At 37.4% G+C, this 21,984-nt stretch overlaps 1 protein-coding gene across 3 annotated transcripts in view; it reads left to right on the top strand.

Moving 5' to 3' along the window:
- The window catches only part of KLHL28 (kelch like family member 28), a 39,783-nt gene that overhangs the window by 11,220 nt on the left and 6,579 nt on the right, over window positions 1–21,984 (top strand). For all 3 annotated transcript variants that reach the window (XM_017670260.3, XM_017670259.3, XM_017670258.3), the window contains exons 2-4: window positions 11,207–12,105; window positions 19,306–19,749; window positions 21,697–21,905. In XM_017670260.3, the coding sequence (XP_017525749.1) occupies window positions 11,207–12,105; window positions 19,306–19,749; window positions 21,697–21,905 (1,552 nt within the window). The remainder of the gene's footprint in view (window positions 1–11,206; window positions 12,106–19,305; window positions 19,750–21,696; window positions 21,906–21,984) is intronic.

Raw genomic sequence — 21,984 nt, forward strand, 5'->3', positions numbered from 1 at the left:
ATTAGCGATGTGGAGCATCTTTTCATGTGTCTGTTGGCCATTTGGATTTCTTCTTTAGAGAACTGTCTATTCAGCTCCTCTGCCCATTTTTTAATTGGATTATTTGCTTTTTGTTTGTTGAGGTGTGTGAGCTCTTTATATATTTTGGATGTCAATCCTTTATCGGATCTGTCATTTATGAATATATTCTCCCATACTGTAGGATACCTTTTTGTTCTTTGATGGTGTCCTTTGTTGTACAGAAGCTTTTTAGCTTGATATAGTCCCACTTGTTCATTTTTGCCTTTGTTTCCCTTGCCCAGGGAGATATGTTCATGAAGAAGTCACTCATATTTATGTCCATGAGATTTTTGTCTATGTTTTTTTCTAAGAGTTTCGTGGTTTCATGACTTACATTCAGATCTTTGATCCATTTGGAGTTTACTTTTGTGTATGGGGTTAGACAGTGATCCAGTTTCATTCTCTTACATGCAGCTGTCCAGTTTTGCCAGCACCATCTGTTGAAGAGACTGTCATTTCCCCATTGTATGTCAATGGCTCCTTTATCAAATATTAATTGGCCATATATGTTTAGGTTAATGTCTGGAGTCTCTGTTCTGTTCCACTGGTCTGTGGCTCTGTTCTTGTGCCAGTACCAAATAGTCTTGATTACTGTGGCTTTGTAGTAGAGCTTGAAGTTGGGGAGCAAGATCACCCCCCCACTTTATTCTTCCTTCTCAGGGTTGCGTTGGCTATTCGGGGTCTTTGGCAGTTCCATATGAATTTTTGAACTATTTGTTCCAGTTCATTGAAGAATGCTGTTGGTAATTTGATAGGGATTGCATCGAATCTGTATATTGCTTTGGGCAGGATGGCCATTTTGACGATATTAATTCTTCCCAGCCAGGAGCATGGGATGAGTTTCCATTTGTTAGTGACCGCTTTAATTTCTCTTAAGAGTGTCTAGTAGTTTTCAGGGTATAGGTCTTTCACTTCCTTGGTTAGGATTATTCCTAAGTCTTTTATTCTTTCTGACGCTATTGTGAATGAAATTGTTTTCCTGATTTCTCTTTCTATTAGTTCATTGTTACTATATAGGAAAGCTACAGATTTCTGTGTGTTAATTTTGTATCCTGCAACTTTGCTGAATTCCGATATTAGTTCTAGTAGTTTTGCAGTGGAGTCTTTAGGATTTTTTATGTACAATATCATGTCATCTGCAAATAGTGACAGTTTGACTTCTTCTTTACCAATCTGGATTCCTTGTATTTCTTTGTTTTGTTTGATTGCCATGGCTAGGACCTCCAGTACCATGTTGAATAACAGTGGGGAGAGTGGGCATCCCTGTCTTGTTCCCTATCTCAGAGGGAAAGCTTTCAGCCTCTCGCTATACAGTATGATATTAGCTGTGGGTTTATCATATATGGCCTTTATTATGTTGAGGTACTTACCCTCTATGCCCATTTTGTTGAGAGTTTTTTATCATGAGTGGATGTTGAATTTTGTCGAATGCTTTTTCAGCATCTATGGAAATGATCATGTGGTTTTTTGTCCTTCTTTTTGTTGATGTGGTGTATGATGTTGATGGATTTTCGAATGTTGTACCATCCTTGCATCCCTGGGATGAATCCCACTTAGTCATGGTGTATGATCCTCTTGATGTATTTTTGAATTTGGTTTGCTAATATTTTGTTGAGTATTTTTGCGTCTACGTTTATCAGGGATATTGGTCTGTAGTTTTCTTTTTTGGTGGGGTCTTTGCCTGGTTTTGGTATTAGGGTGATGTTGGCTTCATAGAATGAGTTTGGGAGTATTCCCTCCTCTTCTATTTTTTGGAAAACTTTAAGGAGAATGGGTGTTATGTCTTCTCTGTATGTCTGATAAAATTCCGAGGTAAATCCATCTGGCCCGGGGGTGTTGTTCTTTGGTAGTTTTTTGATTACGATTCAATTTTGTTGCTGGTAATTGGTCTGTTTAGATTTTCTGTTTCTTTCTGGGTCAGTCTTGGAAGGTTGTATTTTTCTAAGAAGTTGTCCATTTTTTCTAGGTTTTCCAGCTTGTTAGCATAGAGGTTTTCATAGTATTCTTTAATAATTCTTTGTATTTCTGTGGGGTCCGTTGTGATTTTTCCTTTCTCATTTCTGATTCTGTTGATTTGTGTTGACTCTCTTTTTCTCTTAATAAGTCTGGCTAGAGGCTTATCTATTTTGTTTATTTTCTCGAAGAACCAGCTCTTGGCTTCATTGATTTTTTCTATTGTTTTATTTTTCTCAATTTTATTTATTTCTTCTCTGATCTTTATTATGTCCCTCCATCTGTTGACCTTAGGCCTCAGTTGTTCTTCTTTTTCCAATTTCGATAATTGTGACTTTAGACTATTCATTTGGAATTGTTCTTCCCTCTTTAAATACGCCTGAATTGCTATATACTTTCCTCTTAAGACTGCTTTTGCTGTATCTCACAGTAGTTGGGGCTTTGTGTTGTTTTTGTCATTTGTTTCCATATATTGCTGGATCTCCATTTTGATTTGGTCATTGGTCCATTGATTATTTAGGAGCATGTTGCTAAGCCTCCATGTGTTTGTGAGCCTTTTTGCTTTCTTTGTACAGTTTATTTCTAGTTTTATGCCTTTGTGTTCTGAAAAGTTGGTTGGTAGGATTTCAATCTTTTGGAATTTACTGAGGCTTTTTGTGGCTTAGTATGTGGTTTATTCTGGGGTATGTTCCATGTGCACTTGAGAAGAATGTGTATCCTGTTGCTTTTGGATGTAGAGTTCTATAGATGTCTATTAGGTCCATCTGTTCTAATGTGTTGTTCAGTCCTCTGTGTCCTTACTTATTTTCTGTCTGAGGGTTCTGTCCTTTGGGGTGAGTGGTGTGTTAAAGTCTCCCAAAATGAATGCATTGCATTCTGTTTCCTTCTTTAATTCTGTAAGTATTTGTTTCAGATGTATTGGTGCTCCTGTATTGGGTTCATATATGTTTATAATGGTTATATCCTCTTGTTCGACTGAGCCCTTTATCATTCTGTAATGTCCTTCTTTGTCTCTTGTTACTTTCTTTAATTTGAAGTCTTTTTTGTCTGATACTAGTATTGCAACACCTGCTTTTTTCTCTCTGTTTTTTGCGTGAAATATCTTTCTCCAACCCTTGACTTTTAATCTGTGCATGTCTTTGGGTTTGAGTTGAGTCTTTTGTAAGCAGCATATAGATGGGTCTTGCTTTTTTACCCATTCTATTACTCTGTGTCTTTTGATTGGTGCATTCAGTCCATTTACATTTAGGGTGATTATTGAAAGATATGTACTTATTGCCATTGCAGGCTTTAGATTTGTGGTTACCAAAGGTTCAAGGTTAGCTTGTTTATTGCCTTACTGTCTGACCTCACTCGCTTATTGAGCTGTTATAAACACAGTCTGATGATTATTTCTTTCCCTTCGTTTTCCTCCTCCTCCATTCTTCATATGTTAGGTGTTTTGTTCTGTGCTCTTTTTAGGAGTGCTCCCATCTAGAGCAGTCCCTCTAAGATACCCTGTAGAGGTGGTTTGTGGGAGGCAAATTCCCTCAACTTTTGCTTGTCTGGGAATTGTTTAATCCCTCTTTCATATTTAAATGATAATCGTGCTGGATACAGTATGCTTGGTTCAAGCCCTTCTGTTTCATTGCATTAAATATGTCATGCCATTCTCTTCTGGCCTGTAAGGTTTCTGTTGAGAAGTCTGATGACAGCCTCATGGGTTTTCCTTTGTAGGTGATCTTTTTACTCTCTCTGGCTGCCTTTAATACTCTGTCCCTGTCCTTGATCTTTGCCATTTTAATTATTATGTGTCTTGCTGTTGACCTCTTTGGATCCCATCTCTCGGGAGTTTTGTGTGCCTCTGTAGTCTGAGCAACTATTTCCTCCCTCAGTTTGGGGAAGTTCTCAGCAATTATTTCTTCAAAGACACTTTCTATCCCTTTTTCTCTCTTTTCGTCCTCTGGTACCCCTATAATGCAAATATTCTTCCTTTTGGATTGGTCACACAGTTCTCTTAATATTGTTTCATTCCTGGATATCCTTTTATCTCTCTCTGCATCAGCATCTATGCATATCTGTTCTCTGGTTTCTATTACATCAATGGCCTCTTGCATCTTATCCATTCTGCTTATAAGTCTTTCCAGAGTTTGTTTCACTTCTGTAATCTTCCTCTGGACATCTGTGATCTCCCTCCGGACATCTATAATCTCCCTCTAGACTTCATCCCTTAGCTCTTGCATATTTCTCTGCAGCTCTGTCAGCATGTTTATGATTTTTATTTTCATTTATTTTTCAGGGAGAGTGGTTGGGTCTGCCTCTGCAGATCATTTCTCAGGTGTAACTATCGTGGTCTGGACCAGATTTTTTTGCCTTTTCATGGTGATTGCAGTGGCTGTAGGCAGGTTGTGGGTGTGTCAGCTGGGAGAGGAAAGTCCTTTCCTGCTTGCTGGATGCCTTGCCCTTCTCCACTGCCTGTAATGGCTACCTGCACTCCTGGAGCAGCCACTGGGTTAATCTCCTAAGCTGCTGTGGGTGTGGTGTCCGTCAGAGCACCGCAGAGCCCTGCGGGGAGTGGCAGGCACATCAGGTGCGCTCCTCCATGCTAGTGGTGACCCTGCTGGGCAGCTGTGTGGCAGCAGCGGGTCTTGGGTCTGGCCCGGCGGCTGTGCATTGGGCTGGGATTCCGGTTGGCTCCTGGGAGCGCACCTGCTCCCTCTGGCTCCACTGCCAGTGCATGTGGGGCTTTTCTGCACAGGCTTCTACTGGGCTCTGGCTTCACTGCTGCTGGTGCCCGTGAGCGGCGCCTGGGCTGTTCAGTCGCGCTGCTGTGGGCTAGCACAAGCATCTCCTGTGGCGCACGGATCTGCTCTCTGTTCCTTCCAGCACTTCTGCCCCCGGCGCGCACTCCCATTCTCCTGCTACTGTGCCCGTGTGTCGGGGTCCGCACCAGTTGGAGGAATGACTGGCAGGCTGCCTAGTCCTGTGAGGGGCTTCAGAGCTGTACTGCCTCCCTTTAGGGCGCCTAAGTTTCCCCGGTATTTCCAGCTGCCGGGACAACTTCGTCCAGCTATGGGGTCCCTGTCTCTTTAAGACTTGCAGAAAGCCCTCACTTTTCTTTTGTCTCAGGGGCGCCAGTTGCGGGGACCTGCTCACAGGTTTTGCTTTTCCATTTCTCTAATATCCAGCAGCCTGTGCACCTTGTGTCTGCGTTCCAGGTGCGGATTTCTAGAGCTGGTTGTTTTGCAGTCCTGGGCTTTCACTCCCTCCCCATTCCAACTCCTTTCTTCCTGCCGGGTTTTGGGGTGAGGGAACGTTTGGGTCCCGCCTGGCCGCAGCTTGTATCTTACCCCCTTCGTGTGATTCTGAGTTCTTGCAGATGTAGATGTATCTTGGCTGTTGTACTGCATCCACTGGTGTCTCGTTTAGTAATAGTTGTATTTATTGTGTTTTCATAAATATATATCTTTTGGTGATTTGCCTCTGAACTAATCATGCTGCCATCTTCCCGTGATCCTCTCTTAGCTTTTTCTTATCTGGAAAATTTTTAATCCCTTCTTCAAATGTATAAGATAATCTTTCCGGATAAAGTATTTTTGCTTTGAGCCCCTTCTGCTTCATTGGATTAAATATATCATGCCACTCCCTTCTGGCCTGTAAGGTTTCTGCTGAGAAATCTGATGGTAGCCTGATGGGATTTTCCTTTAGGGCTTTCCTTTTTATGTGATCTTATTTCTCTCTCTGGCTATGTTTAGTCCTATGTCTTTATCCTTAATCTTTGCCACTTTATTTATTGTATGTCTTGATGATGTCTTCCGTAGGTCCTTTGTATTTGGAGATCTGCACACCTCCATAGCCTGAGAGACTATCTCCTTCCCCAGATTGAGGAAGTTTTCAGCAATTACCTCCTCAGAGACACTTTCTATCCCTTGTTTTCTCTCTTCTTCTTCTGGTACCCCTATCATACTAATATTGTTCTGTTTGGATTGGTCACACAGTTCTCTCAATATTCTTTCATTCTTAGAGATACTTTTTTCTCTCTGTGGCTCAACTTCTTTGCTCTTCTGTAATTTCTATTTCACTTATCCTCTCCTTCACCATGTCTAACCTGCTTTTAAAACCTTACATTGTACATTTCATTTCTGATACTGTGTTCCATAATGTTTGGATCTCTGACTGGAATTCATTCCTGAGTTCTTAAATATTTTTCTGTACCTCCATGTTTTATGATTTTTATTTTGAAATCTCTTTCAGGAAAATTCATGAGATCAGTTCATTTGACTCTGTGTCTGATGTATGTTTGATTTTGCTTTGGACCAGGTTTCTTTGATTTTTCATATTTGTATATGGCACTCTCTCAAGCCCAGAAGGTCTGTCTCTGGAGCTGCTCAGCCCCTGGAGCAATGTTGGGGTTCGCTCGGGAGCGATTCTTTTGCCTGCCGAGAGGAAAGAGCTCTTTCCTGCTTCCCAGCTGCTAGGCCTGTCTCCACTGCCTGAACCAGTGGGCCACGCACACAGGTGTAAGCTTCTATGTTTGTGTTTGTAGCTACTGTACACAGGGCTTCCCTCTGGTGGCCTGACGCCAGGGCAGGGTTTGCTGGTTTGTCAGTTGTGGTCTGGCTGGGAGGAAGGTGCAGGAGGCCGCGTATCACGGAGGGGGTTGTTGGAGCTACGTAGCCAGCCATGGGGCTGGAGCATCTGAAGATCATGAAAGTTCCCAAAGTGCTGGGCAGAGTGCACCCGGACTATTTTGTCTACCTGTCCTTTTTGCTGAGCAGTAAGCTCTGTGCAATCCTTGCCCCTTTAGAAGCTCTCTCACTGTTTGGAAGTCTCTCAGACTACCTGCTTTTCTTTTGTCCCAGAGCAGCTGGATATGGATTCCTGTTTTCCACAAGCAGCTGGAATCTCCATCTCTCCAGGTATTTTGCTGTCTTAGCTTTTCAATCCCCCTAATCATCAGAGCACCTTGTAATGTAGGTTTGTGCTCCCAGAGCAGGTCTCCAGAGGTAGGTGTTCAGCAGTCTCAGGCCTTCACTCCCTTCCCGTTCCATTTGTCTTCCTCCTGCCGGTGAGCTGGGGTTGGGGAAGGGCTTAGGTCCCCTGTTACGTGAGGTCTGTTCTTTTCTCCAGGTGTATACAGTCTGGTGCAGCCTTCTTTCCTGTTGCTCTTTCAGGATTAGTTGTATTAATTATATTTTCATATTATATGCAGTTTAATAGGAGGCCTCTGTCTCACCTTTCACTCTGCCATCTTTAGTCCTCTCTATACCCTTTAACTTTTGTTACCTTTGTTGTTTTAATATGCAGTTCCCTAAAGACATATGATACTGAACATCTTTTCATATGCTGACTTCCCATATGTCTGTCTTCTCCAGTGAGGTGTCTGTTAAGGTATTTTATCCATTTTTAAATCAGATTGTTCATTTTCTTATTGTTGAGTTTTAAGAGTTCATTATTTTGAATAACAGTCCTTTACCAGGCAAATATGTTCTCCCAGTATGTGGCTTATCTTTTCATTCTCCCCGAGAAGTATTTTTGTTTTTGTTTTTGTTTTTTAGTGACATCCAGATTATCAGTTCTTCCTCTCATGGATTTTGCCTTGTGCTATATGTAAAAGTCATTGCCATACACAAGTTCATCTAGCTTTTTCTCATTTTTATAGTGTCACATTTTAATTTTAGGTGTGTGATCCATTCTGAATGCACTTTTGTGAAAGATGTAATAAGGTCTGTGTCTAGATGCAGTTTTTTACATGTGGACAGCCAGTTGATATGGCACTATCTTTCCTTCATTATATTACCTTTGCTGCTTTATTAAAGATCAGTTGACTGTATTTATGTGGGTCTGTTTTGAGGCTCTCTGTTCTGTTCCACTGGTCTATTTGTCTGTTTTTTCACCTGTATCTTCACTGTCTTTATTTCTGTAGCTTTATAGTGCTTCTTGAAGTTGGGTAATGTCAGTCTTTCAACTTTGTTCTTTTTTATTATTATTGATTTGGCTATTTTGGGCCTTTTGCCTCTCCATATAAACTTTAGGATCAGTTTTCATGTCCACAAATAATTTAGCTGGAATTTTGATTGGAATTTCATTGAATCCATAGTTTAACTCACAAAGAACTGACATCTTGGCAATATTGAGTCTTCCTGTACTGAACATAGATGTGTCTCCATGTATTTAGTTAGTTCTTTTATTTCTTGCATTAGAATTTTATAGTGTTCCTCATACAGATCATACACATATTTTGTTAGATCTATATTCTAAGTATTTCATTATTTAGGTGTTAATGTAATTGGTATTATGCCTTTAATTTCAAATTCCACTTGTTCATTGCTGTACAAAAGAAAGTGATTGACCTTTGTATATTAATCTTGCCTCTTTAAACCTTACTATATAATTGTGTATTAGTTCCAGGAGGGTTTTTTTTTTTTTGGTTCTTTCAGATTTTCTACACAGATAATCATGTCCTCTCTCAACAAGTACAGTTTTATTTCTTTCAAATCAGTGTACATTTTATTTCTCATTGCATTAGCTAGATTTCCTTTAGTCTTATTAACATTCTCCTTATTAAGTCAGGCAAATGAGAGTTGAGAGGGGTATGTTTCACAAAACAGCACATAAAATGAAATTAATTTGCATGTAAAGGAATTTAGTACTTAAATGTTTATAGACTTCCAGGTGAACTTAATTTTGACCCCTCAGCCTTATGAGAATTTGAATTGCATGAAAAAATTATGAAAGAAGAGAAAGAGTATAGACAAAATCTGGCATATGGTGTACGCCAGAAAATATCTATGTAGAGTTATAGTAATTACATAAGCATTATTGGAGTGACAGTTCATTGTGGAAAGAATGGGAATTAGTGAAAGTGGTGCTATGGGAAGAGGAAATTTAATAAAATAAGACTTAAGTGCTGTATTCATAGTACCTCAAGTTGTGTGGAACTTTACACTTTACAAAACCATTTTCATGTAACCTTCTGAGATAGCTGGGATGTATTCTTATTTTATGAAAGAAAAAATTAATACTTAGATAAGGAAATATACCAACTCTATATAGCAGTATGAGACCCAGTTACAACTAAAACTCATTATATTTCCAAGGTCCTTGTTCTTCACTGATACTGTTTAATCTCTGTTGCCTCACCATAGGACCTTACACTTGTAACTCTTAGAGTTTATTGTGTTTTAAAGTGCGTTATCTGATTGGATTTCCGAAAACCTTGTAAAGTATGTAGTTCAGGTATTTCTATGACCTCATTTTGCAGATAAGGAAAATGAAGATGAGAGGAGGTAAAGTTCACTGGATGTAAAGTACATAGAACTACTTTCTTAATCCCATAACTTATTTCCTATCTCTACATGCCTTTCCTGTTGTTCATCTTTCACTTTTTAGTCCAGTTACTGACTTTTTCCATTAAACTGAGGCTAAAAGAAGTTAAATAGGTTAAAAAGGTTAGTGCTATAGTAAATAAACAACAAATCCAGATCTAAACTATGTCTTCTTGTTGCTGTCTTCTAACCAATGTTCTGTTCTGGAATAAAGTACCTAGTGGAAGACCCAGAAGGTTTTTGAGATTTATTCGGACCATGATTGGGAATTATTCTGGCAGGTGATGAGAAGTGAAGGTTGGTGATATCAGCTGTAAGGTGGCCATGTTAACATAATCTGTTAATAGATATAAAATTCAGTTGAAATGTATGAAGTGATGAAGTTCTTGATGATAAAGCTTTCAGTATTTGAATATTTCCACCTAAAAATGCATAGGAATGAAGTGCTATACTCTTCTCCCAGTTCAACCAATATTTATTTAATCATGTTCAGAATGTTTTAATTTATTTGATCTTTTTTATTGTCCCTATAACCTCTATTTCAGATGTGAATGAGATAGGAAGGAAATAGGTCATATTGATTGTATAAATGTCTTACGTTCTATTCTTAGCAACTGCTAGGATTCATTCTGAAGTATCCATGTATTAATTTCTTATGGCTGTTGTAACAAATTGTCATAAACCCACTTGCTTAAAACAACAGAATTTTATTCTCTCATAGTTAGGAGGCCAGAATTTGAAATCACATCACTAGGCTGAGATTTAATTGTTGGCACAGCTGTACTCCCTCTGGAGGCTCTAAGGGAGACTGTGTACCTTGCCTCCTCCAGCGTCTGGTGGCTGCCACTATTGCACGGTTTGTGGCTAAATAACTCTAGACTCTGCCTCTGTGGTCACATTACCTTCTCTTTTGTCTGTGTTGAACTTCTTCTGCCTTTTTCTTATAAGATACATTTGATTGCATTTAGGACTCATTTGGGTAATTCAGGTATAATCCCCTTGTATCAAAATCCTTAATCATATCTGCAGAGTTTTTTTTTTTTTATCATATGAAGTAACATTCACAGGTTCAAGGGATTGGGATGTGCATGTTTTTTTTGGGAGCCATTACTGAGCCTACCACAGTCCTTATTCCTTCTTTTTCTTTTCTTTTCTTTTCTTCTTCCCTGTTTATTCTTTTTCATTTTCCAGGAGCACAAAGGGCAAGTAGATTGAGTAGATATGATCTAAAGTTATGATCAAGAGTTGAGAGATAAGGTCTTAATTAGTAAGTGAGCCTTATTATCCTCATGATAAAACATCAGATTGTGTTACATTGATTTTTTGTTGTCATTGAATTAATTGACAGCAGTGATACCTTTGTTAAATTCAGCATCCTTTGTAAGAGTAATTATTGAATCTTTGGGTAAAGTATGTGAGTTAACATGAAATTGCTTAACAATTAAATCTTCCTTTTAATAGATTGGCAGGCATTGGTATTAATATTGAGAAAATAACCAAATAGCTAATAGCGTTGTTCCAAAACTATTTTTCTTATAAGAATTTTTTTTCACATTTGCATTTTTTTTCAGTGATAGACTACAATTTAAGAAGAGAAATAGAAAAGTTGTTACAATTCTGATCCAAAAGTCCTTTGTTGAGACCTTTGTGGTTTGGGGCATATTACATAACCTCTGCGACTCTGTTTCCTATATTTATAATAAAGGAGTTGAATTGTATGGTTGTTAACATTCCTTCTAACCCTAAAGTCTTTTTTTTAGTATTTAGCATAAAGTATTTTAAAACAGGTAAATAAACAACAAATCTTATCTGTTTTGTACTGTTTGAAAAAGGAATCATAGTGGCAAGACTGTTTTGAAATAACTGTGCTTTCTGTTTTTCTGTAGATGGACCACACATCCCCGACCTACATGCTTGCTAACTTAACCCACTTACATTCTGAACAGCTTCTGCAGGGCTTGAATCTTCTTCGTCAACATCACGAACTCTGTGACATCATTCTTCGAGTAGGTGATGTTAAAATCCATGCTCACAAAGTGGTACTTGCCAGTATCAGCCCATATTTCAAAGCTATGTTCACTGGAAACCTTTCTGAAAAAGAGAACAGTGAGGTTGAGTTTCAGTGCATTGATGAAACTGCTCTCCAGGCCATTGTGGAGTATGCCTATACAGGGACTGTTTTTATTTCTCAGGACACAGTTGAATCTCTCCTTCCAGCAGCGAACCTACTCCAGATTAAACTTGTCCTGAAAGAATGTTGTGCATTTCTTGAAAGCCAACTTGATCCTGGTAACTGTATTGGAATTTCTCGTTTTGCAGAGACGTATGGTTGTCATGATCTTTATTTGGCAGCCACTAAATATATATGCCAGAATTTTGAAGCCGTTTGTCAGACTGAAGAGTTTTTTGAGCTTACACATGCTGATTTGGATGAAATTGTTTCCAATGACTGTTTGAATGTAGCTACTGAAGAGACTGTTTTTTATGCACTTGAGTCTTGGATCAAGTATGATGTACAAGAACGCCAGAAATACTTAGCGCAGCTACTAAACAGTGTGCGATTAACATTGTTGAGTGTTAAGTTTCTCACTAGACTGTATGAAGCAAATCATCTTATTCGTGATGATCGCACTTGTAAACATCTTTTGAATGAAGCCCTAAAGTACCACTTTATGCCTGAACACAGACTCTCACATCAGACAGTCTTGATGACAAGACCTCGCTGTGCTCCCAAAGTACTTTGTGCAGTAGGAGGAAAATCTGGATTGTTTGCCTGTTTGGATAGGTAAACAGAAGCCTTTCTTAAAGGATTGGTGCTAATAGATTTTATATGTTAAATGTGCTTATTTTCTATATTTTTTAAATAGTTTGATTTTCCTATTTACTGTCTTAATTTGCTTCTTTTGGTTTTTCTGGTCTTCCTTAAATACTTATATAGTTGTTTTAATCACTTTGTCATCTACTCTGCAACACTCTCAACATTAACAATCCCCTTCCTCCCTCTGCACAAACTTTATCCATCCTGATTATTCACTAACTTTTCTTTCATTTTATGCTTTTTTTTTCCTTTCTTTGTAAAACCATTTACCTCTTTATTTGAGTCAGCCCATGTCAGAGAGGATTTTTTATTTCTAGCTAGATCAGAAAATGCTAACTAGGAGAGCTAGGAATCTGTGAGAACCTACTGGGGACAAGAATGGGTTTCTAATAATTTGGAGTAGGAGTTGCCAGACTTTTTCTATAGAGCCAAATAATAAAACATTTTAGACTTTGTGGCCACATAGTCTCTGTTGTAACTAATCAACTCTACCATTCCGGTGTAAGAGCAGCCATAGACCATAAAGGAATGAGCATGCTAGGTTCCAGTACAACTTTATTTTACATAAAGAGCTGGAGGGCTGAATCTGGCCCATAGCCACAATTTGTCAATGCTTGTCTTAGAGTGTTATCAAAAATATAGCTGGTGTTACCTTTGTTTTTCCCTTGAATGGGATTGCTTCATGGAGACTTTTGTGTTTGAGGTATTTCTTTAATACTGTGGATTTCTTTCTGACCATTTCCAAAATTTTGTCATATAGCTTCCCCTGCTCCAGTGGCAGGAAATTATTGATGTTTTATCAATCAATTGATAAGTCCTCTATCTTTAAAAAAGTCTCCGTGTACCTCTTAACTGTGGTCTAAAACTAGTATTGTTGAAATTGAGCTACCGGTAGAACATTAGTTATGGTTACTGTACAAATTCATTATTTAGTCTCATTCTTAAAGGCATTGGTTATTGGTTATGAAGTAAATCATATTAGTCAAATGTCATGAAAAAAATTCCAAATATGAATTTATACTGTGAAAAGTCTTGAGCAGTTGCCTCTTGGTCTCTTAAGTTAAAAATAACAAATTATTGAAGAGTCATAAGAACTATTTGTATCTTTAGACCCAGTAATCTTTCATCTTAGGACCTATTATAAGAAAAATAATTTTAATGTCATTTGTGTAATCATTTATTGAAGTATTTTTAACTGCAGTGTAAAAATCAGAACCAAGCTGAATAATTACTCAATTTAATTCTATAGAAAATATTTAAACCAGTGCATTAGATGTCCTATGCTAGATAATAGATCTTCAACAAGTTCATAATTTAGTAGAGGTGACAGATATTTAAATAGATAATTATACAAAGTGTTAATGAAGTGATAAAGATAATTCTATGGAAATATTAACAAGAAGCATTTATCTCATGTGGAGGGTTTAGAGAAGACACTATGGAGAAGTTAATGTCCAAGCTGAGTGTTGAAGGCTAAGCAAGAACCAAGCAAAAAATGGTGGGAAGGAAGTGCACAAAGACACACAATGGCACGATACAGTATAGGGTATGCAGGAAACTGAAAATTGTTTGCTAGTCCAAAGTATAAAGTTTTAACTAGCAAGTGGCAGGCACTGGGCAATATGGGCCAGGTCAAAGAAGGTATTGTATGCTATGGTGAAGAAAGTATTTTTATTACATGGGTTGAAAAACTATTTTAAAGAGGAAGAGGGTAGTGAAATGATCAGACTTGTATATTAGATCATTCTTGGATGCATTATAGAGAAAGATTGAGGGGGCTAGGGTTAATATCACAGTGATGAGGAAAGAGGTACTGAAGAAGTACAGGAAGAGATTATGAGTTCCTGAACTAGGGTTGAAATAGTAAAGGTAGAGAATGAGACATTAATTTAAGAAATCTTTTAAGAGAACAAATTGACAGGATTTGGTTAAATGGATATGAGGGAATGGTAGGAGTGAAGAATCAAAGATGAGTGAAATTTCTTGGTTAGATACCAAGAGAGAGAATATAGGAGGAAGAGCCATTTTAAGGAGGGAAATCATGTGTTAGTTTTAGACATATTGGGTTTGCAGTGCCTGTTAAATATTCAAACAAAGAATGTCCTATTAGCTGGCTATGATTGCAAAGCTCAAAGAAGAGATCAGGGCTGGACATTTGGAAGCTATCAGCATATAGTATAGTTTAGAAATGCAAAAACCATGAAGTCTCCTGGACCTCTTGCCTGGTTTAAGTGTCCCCCCTTTCTGTCTAGTGAGAACATACAGAAAGGAAAAAGGATTGATAAATCATCCTGTGGGGAGCATTAGTATTCAAAGTGAGAGCAGCAGGAATAATCTTAGAGGTAGGAGAATCAAGAAAGGATAGTATGATGAAAGCTAAGGAATTAAATGTGTCAAAAGGAAGAAGTGTGATTAACAATGCAAAATACAATGGAAAGGCCCGGATAGATAAGGATGGAAAGGTAGCTGTTAGACTTGGCAATGTGTAGAGATTGTTAATGATGTTTGGTGAAGTAATTTCAGCAGTTATAGGAGCACTGTAGATAGATTACAGTGGGTTAAGAAGTGTATAAAAAGCAAGGAAATAAACTGTGAAGACTGTTCTTTTAAGAATCTTGGCTTAGGTGAGGAGAGGTAAGGCAGAAAGAGATAGAGTTAGGTAGTTTTGTTTGTCCTTATTTTCTTGAAAAGACATGAGTTAGTTTATTATCAGGTGCAGTAAAGAGGGATAGTATAGAGATAGAGGATAAAGGAGTAGCCACTGATGGAGCAAGATTTTAGAAGAAATAAAGAGTTTGATATCAAAAGCAAGGGTTTTGAATATGAGCTTTTAATGCCCCCAAACCAGAATATAAGGGTAAGTTTGCTGGAGAGTGATGGGGTGGGAGCATGGGTTTAAGATTGGTCCTACCCCATAGCCTCAGTTTTTCCCTTTAATGGGAGAGGAGGTATGCTATAGAGGGAAGTGGGATTGGGTAGGTAGTTTAGGAATCTTGGGAAGCACCAAGAACAGTAGTGTTTCTACTTAACATTTAAGGACTCGTAAAGATGTCAGTACACTGAGAGCAATTTTGAATAATTATGCAAATACATTAAATGTTAAATAGACTTTAGCAATACCACTTATCTCAGTACTAATAAGCTACAGGTCTAATTCCAAGAGAGAAGATCTCATTACAACTGATTATTCATTTGCCTTCAAAGACAATGAGGACTAATGATTTTATGTCTTGTGTCTCTGTTTACCTAAATCATCTCCAAAAATCTATGACTTCTAGAAAATCCATTGTCATAACTGAACTCTTATTATCATTGAGAGGTTTTTTTCTTACACCAACCAATTCTCCAGTGTTAACCGGTATCCAGTAATTCAGCTCAGTTCTGACACTATCCAGAGTTGTCCCAGTCCTCACAGATGAGGGCTCAGTCACACAAGACTCTCCCTGCTTCAGATGCTAGCCACAAATGGGGTGCCCAGGCTGCCCACATTTCTGCATGGGGACTACAAATTCAGGGGTTCCCACAGTAATAATTTGCTAGAACAATTCAGAGAACTCAAGAAGATGTTTTGCTTACTACTACTGCTTTATTACATATGGTACAACTCAGGAACAACCAAATGGTAGAGATGCATTGGACCAAGGGTGTGGGAAGGGGAGGGAGAGAGCTCCCACTCCCTCTCTGGGCATGCCACCATCCCAGCATTTAAATATGTTCACCAGCCCAGAAACTCCTGAATCCCGTTGTTTTGGGGGTTTTATGGCAATTTAATTACATAAGCACGACTGATTAAATCATTGGCCATTGGTGATGGTGCTCAACCTCCAGCCTGCTAATCACATGCTTGGTGGCTCTGGCTACCAGCCCCCATTCTGAAGCTATTTTAGGAACCCACCAATAGTTATCTCAGTAGCAGGAACTCAAGTGTGGTTGAAAGGGTCTCATTATGAATAACAAAAGACATTCCCATCACTCGGGAAATTCCAAGAAGTTTAGGAGCTCTGTGCTGAGTGGAACTTGGGACAAAAACCTAATATATTTTTTATTATACCATTATTGTTATTGTATGGCCCTCTTCTAAGTTAACCTAAATGCCCATTGGTTTTTTTTTTTTGAATCCTCAAGTCTGCCTGCCATGTCCTCTAAAATTCACATTCTATCATAAGAAAAATCCCCTTTATCTTCAACTTCTTGTTCTACTAAATTATGGCCAATGCTTAAGGATACTGTTTTTGTTAAAACTCTCTCAAAACTTTTTGAGGTATCACAGGTCCTAAGGGTTGGGTAAGTGTTTTGTTTTTCCTTATAGCCACTTCCACAATTTTTTCATCTCCCCTTCCTCAAAATGCTCAGCTAATTTCAAGCATTTGCTGTCAGGCTATATAACTTGGTACTCTTCTTGTTGCTATCATCTGGTGTCCCTTTAGTAACTTCACTCATTGAAAATTTTTATAGCTGGCTTACTATCTTTCTCACCATTTTATATAAATAATCGTTCTTAATTGATTTCAGCATCCCCATAGTAGAATCCACTATGCAACATCTTTGCCTCTCTTCTTGATCTCACTTCTATCTTTTCTGCCTTAGGCACCTAGTCTCATGATCATACCCTCAACTCTGTCATTATCAATGACTTTAACTCTCAAATTCTTGATTTCAGTTATTCCACTCTTGACTACTACCTTCTTTTTTGCCATCTTATGTATTTCAGATACCCACTGCAACCATTCTTTGTTCCTTTCAAGATTTAATCCTGTGGCCCTATAATCAGTTAGTAAAACTTACTGCTCACCAACTACCATGCCTGTTCACCTTCACTCCTTACCCAGTTTAGATTCTGGAGACACCACTGTCATTCCTTTGAATATGACCATGGCTCCCCTTTTCTTCTTTTCTTCCATCATCTAGTTAAATTCACTTCTCTACTTACACCGTGGCTTCATCTGAGCAGCAGAATGTGGCTAGAGAAATACACATGCCCATCCTAACTAGTCTCACTTGGGTACCTCAGCCCTCTCAACAACCCCTTACCTTTCTGTAATCAGTTTACACTTTCACTTCCTTGGAGGACTATTTCACAACTTCTGCTCTCTCCCTAAAATCATTCCCTAACTTTCACCTTCCAATTCTTCAAGTAAATTGTGGCATATTAGATAAGAGAATATAGCAATGAAATGAACAAACTACAGCTACACGCAACAGGGATGAATCTACTTCTTGCGTACTCTACTGAGATGATAGAAGCAATCAGAAGAGAGCTACCTCATCTTCCCATCACCAAATCTATCAAGTTATTTCTAAAATCAGTCCCTCCATTTCTCCACTTATTCACTAGCTTCCATTCTTTCTCTACACATGGACTTTGCTTTTTCAGTTATCCTATATGTCTCCCACTGTATGCGTCATTGCCATCAGCATGCAAACATGTTCTGGATTAAACTCACAGATTAATTAATCCTCCCTGGACTCTCAGGTCTTTGCTCATCTTTATAGCTGCTTCTCATATTTACTCTTACAGTAAAATTCTTAGAAAATCTGTCAGTACCCACTGTTTTCACTACCTCATCTCCCGTTCTCTCTTGAACCACTTCAGTCAAAATTTGTCCTCCCCACCACCTCACTGAGATGCTCATGGAGGTCATACAGTTCCCTGATGTATCATTCTCAGTGGAACAAATTCATGTCTTTAAACCAGCAATATAACAAAACTGACTGTATTTAGGCATTCAATAACTATTGAATGAATAAATGTACTTTGATCATCCTGGTAGAGAATATATATTTTTATGCCCTTGCATTGTTGAGTTTAGGGACATTGGCTACTTTCTCCCAACTTTTTTTGTAGTGAAATATGTGTATATTCAAGAGACCATAGTAGTATGCAAACAGGGTATAAAGAATAAATACTCAAGTACTTATCAACCAGCTTAAGAAATAGACTATTAACAATACCTTTAAAGTCCCCTTGTGCCTCTTCTTGATGCCATCTCATTCCCTTCCCCAGAATTAACCACTGTTTTGAATTTTCTATGTATAATTCCTTTGTTTTCCATTTTTCAATTTTGACACATATGTGCCACAATATATTGTTAGGTTTTTCACATTTTTTATATAGATGGAATGATACTTTATGTGGACTTTAGAGATGTATTTTCTCACTGAACAGTAAGTTTATGAAATTCATCTGTGACATCACATGAGGAAATAGTTTGTTCATTTAGTTTCATTGGTGTGTCATATGGACATAATATATATTTTTTTCTATAATGAACATGTTAGTTATAAAAATGAATGCAGAAAAGTACACCAATCCCAGGTTTACAGCTCAGTGAATTAACACAAAGTGAACATTATAAACCATTTGAAGAAATGGAACATAAGGAACACCCTTGAATTCCCTTCCTATCCTCCCCAAAGGTAACTACTGCAGAGATTGGAAATATTTTTGAACTAGATATAAGTGAAATTATATAGAATATATTCTTGAATTTCACTTCTTTCCCTCAGTGTTATATGTGCAAGATTCACCCCTGTTGTGTGTAGCTGTAGTTGGTTCATTTCATTGCTATATTCTCTTATATAATATGCCATAATTGTCAGTTTTATATTTGATGAATATTTGGATTGTTTACAGTTTTGGCAATTACTAATAATGCTGCTGTGAACATCCTTGTACATACACATATGTGTATATTTCTTTTGGGTACATATCTAGGAATCGAATTACTCAGTTACAGGGTGGATGTACCACACCTTATTTACCTATTCTCCTTTTGGTAGATGATTGTTGTACTGCTTCAAACATTTCTGAATTTGTGTCCTGGTTTAAAAATGATGGTAATAAGCATTCAATAGAGTAGATAACACAGAAATAAATTGGCTGAGTCACAACATTTGTGTGTCTTCAGTTTTACCAAAAAATGTAAGATTGTTTTTCAGAGTAGTTTGTACTAGTTTACACTCTCACCAACATAGTGTGCATTCACTGCCTCCTGTTCTTGCGAACAGTGGTTATTATCTGACTAAAGTTTTGCCAATCTGGAAAATATATCATGATTTGTTATGGTTTTAATTTGCATATCCTGATTACTAATGATATTAAACATTTTTACTTGTTTAGGGGCCATTTTGATTTTTAAAATTTAACTTTCTTTATTTATTCTTCAGTGTGGAGATGTACTTTCCTCAGAATGACTCTTGGATTGGTTTGGCACCCTTAAACATTCCTCGCTATGAATTTGGAATATGTGTTTTAGACCAAAAAGTGTATGTTATAGGTGGTATTGAAACTAATGTGCGTCCTGGGGTCACTGTCAGAAAACATGAAAATTCGGTAGAATGCTGGAATCCTGATACAAATACGTGGACTTCTCTCGAGAGAATGAATGAGAGCCGAAGTACCCTTGGAGTAGTAGTACTTGCTGGAGAACTTTATGCTTTAGGTGGTTATGATGGCCAATCTTACTTACAATCTGTTGAGAAATATAATCCCAAAATAAGAAAATGGCAACCTGTGGCACCGATGACTACAACAAGAAGTTGTTTTGCTGCAGCGGTGTTAGATGGAATGATATATGCCATTGGTGGGTATGGTCCTGCCCACATGAACAGGTACTTAATTTAATCAGTTGTGAATGCTTGTAGATTTCTTAATAGTATCATTAGCAGTGATTCTGGGTTTTAAACAATTAGTGTGTGCATGAACTTCCTTTTTAATTTTTAAAGTATATTGATAGGCATTTGGGAAATTTAATCTGCTCCATAAGTATAATTGTAAATATTTTACATGGAGATTTTGTTACAAGCATAAGAATCAATTCCCTCTTATTAAATTTTACATTCATTCATTCAGTGTAAATAGATGAGCTTTTAAAATTCATAAATCTGAAAAGAACATGAAATTAGACAACTTTAAATTGTGTGTATGTGTGTGTGTGTGTATTTGTGTGAGTGTGTATGTGGACTGTTATTGCATTGCTTAATAGAATAAAAGTGAAAAATGTATTCCTGTATGTTTATACAATATTATAATGCATCATAAATTTAAAGCCTTATTTAAATATTCCTTTTCTGGATTCTTATTCTATAATTATATATGTATCATTATGTGTCTGAGTTATGCTGGAGCCTGAATTTGGAATTCCTATATTTGTAGTATTCTCTGAATAAAGGAGAAATATATCTGAGAAAAATAAAAGCATAAAGTGACCACTTATATGGAAAATTAATAATAATTTTGAACCTTTGTTGAAATTGATGTTCCAAAGATTTTACCTCTGATAAAAATTAGAGTGTTATATGTTTTATTGATTGTGTGCATTTTAATGAAAGAATGTATTATAGTTTGTCAATTGACTGAGCAAGTAATGGCATAACAGCATTTCATCTATAAATTTTTATTTCTGTGTAAGCTAAAGTATTACCCCTTTTTATTGCTCCCTTAGTTAAAGGAAAAGTATTTGGGGCCCAGATATACATTTCTGTTATTTGAAAAGCTTATGGCTGAAATTTGTTAGATAAAAGGCTAAGTATCTTGCTTATAAGATAATGTTCTTGAAATTTAAGTTCTTGCTTATCAACTCCTCTTGTCCGATGATTTTTCCTTTTATGGTTTTTATCCTTGTGTCTATTCAGAAACAGTTACATTTTACTCTACATTCTAGTCTAGTATACAGTCTAGTCTCTACTCTGAACTCCAGAATTATGGCACTGATTCTCAAATGCATTAGTCTTTTTTGAGAAGTTAGTTTAGGATGAGAACAAGATCAACAAGCTTGTCTTTATGCCCCTTTAGGGCAAAGCATAGACTTAACGGCCTTCTGGGATTTTTCTAAGCTTTTTGGAGATTCTGATTTGATTTGGAGTTCCAAGTGCAGCTTGGAAATGACTTACATCCCTGAATTCTCCTAAATCACTCTGTGATTATTATGATTAATTAAGTTTGTGTTATGAAATCTGTAATGTTTGCTTTGCTGTCAGTCACCATGATTTCTCCTATAAGAAAAAATTCCTCTTCTTACCTTCTCTTCATCTTCACTTTTCTTTACCTGTGTATAAGATTCTTAATATCCTTAGAAAACATTTATTTTCAATTGGTGATTTTCAAAGTCCTATTGCATGATACTCATTTGACTTTATTCTTAGATGAATCCTTTGAGGTTGTGTTATCCCCATTTTTGCAGGGGAGTGGCAATGACTTAGCCAGGATTACACAAACCCAAAGTCATAGGGCTAGAGTTCATTCAGCTGTAGGTATGCAGCATTATTACTTGAGACCAAGTTTTCTGACTCCAAAGTTCTATACCCTTAATACACTTTACTCCTTGTATAATGTGATGGAATAATAGCATGTGGCTGTTATTGCACCCAGTCTACAAAGTAAGCTTTAATCCCTGCAGTTTTATCAGCAAAATCTATAAACACTAGAGACAATCTACCCTTGTTTTATATCTGTATTTATTTGAACTTTTAAAACTATTGGTGGGTATTAGTTTTGCTTTAGTAGAAAGAGTGACAAGGATATGTGAATTTAATTTTTTCTTTTGTGAATATTTGCAGTGTGGAACGTTCTGACCCAAGTAAGGACTCCTGGGAGGTGGTTGCATCGATGGCAGATAAAAGGATCCACTTTGGTGTGGGTGTCATGTTAGGCTTTATTTTTGTGGTGGGTGGACATAATGGTGTCTCACATTTGTCAAGCATTGAAAGATACGATCCTCATCAAAATCAGTGGACTGTGTGTAGGCCAATGAAAGAACCCAGAACAGGTAATAATAACTTACTAATTTCTGAGCACATAGGATAATATATTCATTGTTCTAAAAATAGCATTTCCTTGGAATATAA

Source organism: Manis javanica, chromosome 8, assembly GCF_040802235.1.
Source record: "Manis javanica isolate MJ-LG chromosome 8, MJ_LKY, whole genome shotgun sequence".
Classification (NCBI taxonomy): domain Eukaryota; kingdom Metazoa; phylum Chordata; class Mammalia; order Pholidota; family Manidae; genus Manis; species Manis javanica.